The sequence below is a fragment of the Camelus dromedarius genome, chromosome X (assembly GCF_036321535.1).
Source record: "Camelus dromedarius isolate mCamDro1 chromosome X, mCamDro1.pat, whole genome shotgun sequence".
Classification (NCBI taxonomy): Eukaryota; Metazoa; Chordata; class Mammalia; order Artiodactyla; family Camelidae; genus Camelus; species Camelus dromedarius.
This window is the reverse complement of record NC_087472.1, coordinates 83,679,405-83,685,795: the sequence shown is the minus strand read 5'-3', so window position 1 is coordinate 83,685,795 and position 6,391 is coordinate 83,679,405. Positions and strand designations below refer to the sequence as shown.

Genomic DNA, 6,391 nt, shown 5'->3' with positions numbered 1-6,391 from the left:
AATACTTTTTGCTTTCTCTCACAACACAAACAGGAGATAGGACTTGTGAAAACACTCTCACATGTTGCTACACTTTCTAGTCCTTAGGGTGAGGGATTATATAATCACTTTATTGTGTTTTAGTCACTTGAAATAGTTCTCTTCTGTGTGGTTAGTCTACCAACTCGATAGTTAGGTTTGCTTCATCTACTTCTTGATTTGCCGTTTCTTTCGGTTCATACTCATGTAAACTCTAAAGTCAAATTAGTATTTGAAAAACATTCAGAGAATTGAAGCTTCCATCCCGTTCCCACGCAGCTTGGTCTTCTTTCCCCAGAGGTACTCATTTTTTCAAAGATGTCTATATTTTCATTTTTTTTTTAAAAAATAAAACACCTATGTGTATATGAGTAATTCCCCCATCCCCTTCTTAAATGGTAGGAAATGTGCATACTTTTCTTCACTTTGTTTCCTCATTTAATGACATACCCTGAAGGACACTAAGGCAATTTTTAGAGCTGGTCCTCAGCTCCTCGTACACTTGCATAGTCGCCACCGCGCGGATGTACCGCTGTTACGTTAAACAGGGCCTGCCCGATGGAGATTTGGGTGTTTTCAGTCTTTCGCTGTTACCCTATTGGGCCAGTACGAAAGAGGCACACGCCCAAGTGCACACAGATAGTAAGCACGTGAAGATTAGATTTGACAGGAGTAACAGGAAAACTCAAAATACCAGTGGTTTCAACAGAATTGTTTATTTTTCTCAATACATCGGAGCAGGGCAGGGCGGGGCATGGTAGCTCTGTCCCACTAGGTCCTCAGGGACCCAGGCTCCTCCAAACGCGCGGAGTACTTGACTTCCACGCTTCAGGGTCCAGGGTGGCTGTTGTGGCTATAGCTGTCACAGCCACATCGCAGCCAGGATGGAGGACAGGACAGAGGGCATGCCCTTGACCTTTAGAGACACCTTCATAAGTTGAATGAACCATACTTGCCTCCAATGTGGTGAGCAGGATGAGTGACTCTATAACCTGGCATCCCCCTGTAGTCAGCGCGTTCTCATTCACTCACCACGGAGAGCTCCTCTACACCCAGGGGGATGTGGTCTCCACCTGGGCTCCCTCTATCCTCATGGGGGGTTAGCGGGTGCTTATACACCCATGGTACCTCGTCTTTACCCACAGGGAGTTCCCTGACAGCCTAACCTTTATAGGTCATGGTCAGCTCATCTGTACCCTGGGTCAGTTCTTTAGTTCTTTTTGGTCCATGTTTTCAAACACCCTGATGGATCTTACAGTAAGTGGTCTAACCTGCCGATAGCTCCTCCAACTGTATGAACCACAACCTTAAATGTCTCCTACACCAAGCTCATTATTTCCCCTGTTCCCCTTAAACCTGTGTCTCCCACCTGTTTTCTTGGCTTAATTAATACAATGACCTTCATTCAGGACAGAACCTTGGTTGGCCTCGGGGCCCTCCCTTTACCTCCAGCTCAAATGCAAATACAAAGAGCCAAGTGCCCTGGAGTTATTCTTTGCTTTAATTTGGACTCTCGGGAGCCCCTTGTTGGCTACAGTAGCTCAGGCTCACCGGTGCTGTTCTGCTTAAATCATTTCTGCAGGTCTGTTTTACTGGTCTTGCAATTTGCTTTTTCTTGATCCATTCCCATCTGCCGCTTGAGATGACTTCCTGAGAAACAAAAATTCAGCCAACTATTAACACTGGTTTGAATCCTGGAGTGGGGAAGGGGAGGAGGAAGGGTTGGCTTGGGATGATAAGAACCTCTATTTCTGAAATGCTTGGATTTTTTTAAACAATAAAAAGCATTTTTTTTTTTAATAATCAAAAAAATAAATCAAGCACATTTGTTGGCTCCCTTTTGCCTTCAGGGTGCACCCCAAACTTCATTTGGTACTCCAAGTCTTTGCCAATATTGGGCTCTCTCTCTCTCATTCCACATCTGTCAGTGCTGGATTTTCCTGTTCCCACCTGCCAGGCCATAGTCTGCAGGCCCTCTCCCTCCACGTACTTCAAGACCCCACTCAAGTACATCATCTCTTCAGCCTCTTCTCTGATCCCAGAGGACCCTTCCGTCTGCTCTGCCTAAGGGTTCTCAGGGTTCAATGCAAGACTGAAAAGCACTAAGGACATTCTGAGCTCAAATGGATTTGATACAAGGAATCAGATGCTTATAAAATCTTTGGGAGGGCTGGAGAAATGTGAGTCAGGGAGGACACTGGAACCACTGGGTTTAAGAATAATCTGCTGAGACTGTCATCCAGGAAACAGAAAGCTGCCACCACAATCATTACTGCTTCTCATTGCCACAAAGCGGGAGAGCCAGTGTTGGAAGGCTGGTCTAGTCACTCCAATTGGCCAATATGCCCCTGATCTTTCTTATCAGCAGCCAGTAGAGCAGGAAGATGCCTCTACCTCACTCTGCCTTCCAAACCGAACAACCAGTCAGAATCCTAGCTGCAAGGGAGTCCAGGATTCTAGCCTCTGCAATGCAGGAAGGAATGAAAAGGATGTAGGATGGAAATTGAATGCCAAGTGACAGTACCCAGCAGGGACACTGCTGCAAGAAGTAAGAGCAGTGGAGGAGCAAAGGGGTCAAAGCCACAAGCCTCAACTATTGGGCCAAGCAGATCTGACTTTGAAGCTAAAAGGTAACAGAAACACATGAGGTCTAGAGGGAGAAGTGACACAACAAAAGCCCTGATTCTAGAAAAGGTACTCCTAAAGATAGAGGCATCCAAATACATGTCCAGAAATTGAGCTTTCAGGATAGGATTTGACATTGTATTCTGAGTGTAACTCCCCTGAAATCCTCCAGTCTGCTTCGCTTTATAGACACTATAAATTGCCCTAACGTTATCTCTAGAGGACTGACCATCAACACCACTTTAGAAAAACTTGTGACAACACTAATGTTTTAGGAACACATAGGACACAAGGTACTTCAATTTTCTCCTTTCCTCAACAGGTTTATTGCCTTTTAAGAAAATTTTTGTAAAATATAAATACAAAGGCAGAGAATTTACTTACAAAGTTAAAACACAGATTTCAAACATAAACACACAATTCAGAAAATTTTAGTTTTATGTACAATTTCAAGCAACCTCAACATATTATGTTAGTTTTCAATATTTTACAGGGTACAGAAAAAAATAGCTCAAAGTCTTCTTTAAATAAGAGCATAAAATGTTTAAACATATAAACAATCCGGTTTGATGCGTGAAAACTACTTTCACAGCTTTTAAATTAGGATATAAAAGTTTCATACAATTAGTTGTTGTGTGTGGATACGGTTTGAGTTTATATTAGACACTACTGGATCACATCCAATAGCATTGACCTGGCCCGAGCAGGTACTCTGTAAACAAAACATAAAGTTACAATATCGCCAAGTGCCTTCACCAAACTCCCCCCAAACCAACCACACGGTTCTGCCTATGTTACGGCCTCTGTCATCGGAGCTTTGTATGAAATTAAGTCAAAGCGTGGAGCTCCTTTTCCTCATTTGTTTTTCCTTAAAAAAAGAAAAGAAAGAAATGTTCCAAGTAAAAACAAACATATCCCAAAGCATGTGTGCATTGAAAAGTAAAGAAACGTTGTAACAACTTCGTAAAAACTGACTTAAAAGTTTAAAAAGAAAAAAACATGTTTCTAAGTCCTTCCGACTGGAGTCATTTCTCTTATATAAAGAAGAGATATTTTCATATGTAATAGTGTCCTTTCTTTACAGAAATAGTCGTATTATGACACATATGCACAAGGATTAACACTATGACACACTGTACACCGTGGGCCCGGCGAGCTCACCAGTAGTCGTCCGAGCCCATGTCGCTGGGGTGGAGCCACTCCATGGATGAGCCCAGCAGAGTCTGGAGCTCGTTAGTGAACTCCACCAGATCTAAGAGCTCCTTGCTTTCAGGGTTAAAGGCTTCCAGGTCTTTGGAGCAAGAGAATAAGAGACTTGCTGACACCTGCCGGTAAAACTCCGCCTCCGCGATGGTGACGATTTCCACATTCGGGAAATTGCAGCGGAATATGCGGGAGGACATTTTCAGTTTCTTTAGCACGTCTGAAAGCAAAAGCCAGTTTCGAGGCCTGCACAGAGAGGAAGGACAGTGGTTCAAGTTCATGGCAAAATTAAAAGCGCTCCTAACTGGTAACTACCAGTCCCCAGCTTAAACAAGAGACTGTTACTTCTGCTTTGATAATGGCGCCACTCCCCCTGCCCCCCTGCCATTTCTCACCGTACCCAGGAGAGATCTACTTCTGTGGGGGACTCTTTGACTCATCAGGATGTGCTAAGTGACCATCTAGGGAGGATCAACCGACTTAGACAAGAGCGGGAGCGGCACCCCTCCCCCAGGCTGCTTCAGTGCCGCGGGTGCCAATGGAGATGGACGAGTGAAGACTTGTTCAGTCGGTTCTGGCCACAACTCAGGCCACCCCTCTTCCAAGGGACTGCCCTGCTGTCATCACTGGGGAAAACCTGTCTGCTGCCGACCTGAGAGAGGTCACAACCCCTAGGACCCTCGGAGAGAAAGCACTGGAAACACTCAAGGGCAGCTGGCTTTCCTTTCCTTGCCCACCCCTCAATGCTGTGGGGAGTGATGCTTTTGAGAAAGAAGGTAGTACGTCCATTCCATGCACCCTACCCAACTCGGCAATCTCAGGTCTTCAGAGACCGTCCCTGCAAAGGGAGACACACGCTCATAGCCTCAGAGCCCAAGGAGAATGCCGCTCAGTAAGCACTGGGGTCAACACACAGAACACAGTCTCCTGACATGTCCACTCCAAGGGACTGGTCACAGGCGTACGGTGGCCCGACCATGGGGGCAAGACCGGATCTACCAAATGTGATGACACAGCTGCCATATAGCGCTTTTCCTAATCTCACACGAGAAGAGGGTGTCTATCAGTGTTGTCCTCAAGTGCCCTGGAAGGCTCTATGGTGGCCTTCTGGGGAGGATCCCTTCCCTAAGAGTTTAGTGACTGAAACTGTGCAATTCCAGGCACTGACTTCCACGTCCTTGGGGCCCTGGGGGTGTGTTCCGATGAGGGCAGTTATGCCGTACTGGGAGCCCGCCTCCACCCCCAACCCACACCCACCTTTCCTGCAATACGTGATGTGGGCGGACACCTGCTGAGGAATTCACCCACCCACCGACCCATCCTCATCTGCTAACTCCCATCACCCCAAGAGCTGCTTGGCTGGCTCTCAACTACACGACAGCCATACTCACCCCTGAGCGACGGACACTTGGACATTGTAACATGGTAAGAGGGGGCTTTCTGAGAATTCAAATTCAAACACGTCGCTGTAGGCCTCATCGTCGTCATCCTGGTCCTCCGGGCCTGGGGGGTTGGCTAAAACATCATATCCGCTTTCATCATCTGGTTCTAATGGAGGGTAGACGAGAGAGAGGACTCAGTAAACCATAGCACGATTTCAGCTGTTATCAAAAAAGGACCCTTGAACAATTCTTTCCCAACTGAGCCCTGCTTACAGCACCCCTCGGCCACCTCCACGGCTACCCCTCCCCCTGCCAGAGATAAAGGTTCTGTAACTCATTCACGTGCCACTGAACTAAAAACAACGTTGCTCACCACACACAGAGCTGCCGTAGAAGTCCCAAAAGCCATTGGGGTCATCATCACTGCGACCCTGCAGGTCATTTAAATAATCTGGAGAGAGAGAGAGAAAGAAACAAGATAACACCTGCTGGCGAGAACCAAATGTTGGCGGAGTTCGGGGACATCTCACGTTGGGGCTGGCACGGGGCTTCCCTGACAGCTCCCTCTGCACATTTCTCCAAGTGTCTCGTGAAAACCCGCCGACCTGTTGGCCCGGCAGCCCGAGGGACAGCCGCCCTCGCTGCCCCAGCCCTCGAAACAAAAGCTAGCCTGGCAAGCTAAGAATTTTTCAGCCCTCAGAGGCAAAACTCCAGTTTGGACCTCTTCTTGGAGACCAACTTTACACTGCTCTTCCCAGTATGTGTAACGCAGAGTAAACAAGGCGGGGCTGGGTGAAATGGTGGAAAGTCACCATCTAGACGCTTGAGTAAGTGCACATTTCTTGAACTTCGTCTTACCTGTTAAGAACTTCTCCATAAGTTCGCTGTGGGTCATTTTCATGATGGTTCTACCTGAGTACGTAGCCAAAGTGGGGTCAGCACCATAGGAGAGCAGCAAACGGACGATTTCCAAGTGATCGTTCTCGACGGCATCATGGAGAGGCCTAGGGGAGGCGCGGGGAAGGTCAGACTTGTGGACACGATGCTTGCCTCCGACGGCAGAAGGCAAAATCGGGCGTATGTATGTGCCCAGCCTGGTAGGCGTGATACTTCATCAAGGTGTGCGGATGGTCGGGGAAACTGAGGCACGGAGACTGGCCCAC

At 47.3% G+C, this 6,391-nt stretch overlaps 1 protein-coding gene across 12 annotated transcripts in view; it reads right to left on the bottom strand.

Moving 5' to 3' along the window:
- Nucleotides 1-763: 763 nt before the first annotated feature.
- Nucleotides 764-6,391, bottom strand: part of BCOR (BCL6 corepressor) — a 113,635-nt gene continuing 108,007 nt past the window's right edge. For 5 of the 12 annotated variants that reach the window (XM_064483279.1, XM_064483277.1, XM_064483276.1 and 2 more), the window contains 5 exons: nt 6,087-6,232; nt 5,602-5,679; nt 5,238-5,394; nt 3,805-4,092; nt 764-1,668 (listed from right to left, as the gene is read on the bottom strand). In XM_064483279.1, the coding sequence (XP_064339349.1) occupies nt 1,608-1,668; nt 3,805-4,092; nt 5,238-5,394; nt 5,602-5,679; nt 6,087-6,232 (730 nt within the window). In that variant the 3' untranslated portion in view covers nt 764-1,607. Of the gene's footprint in view, nt 1,669-2,949; nt 4,093-5,237; nt 5,395-5,601; nt 5,680-6,086; nt 6,233-6,391 lie in introns of those variants that run through there. The other 7 variants (XM_064483282.1, XM_064483286.1, XM_064483284.1 and 4 more) reach the window with 3 other exon arrangements.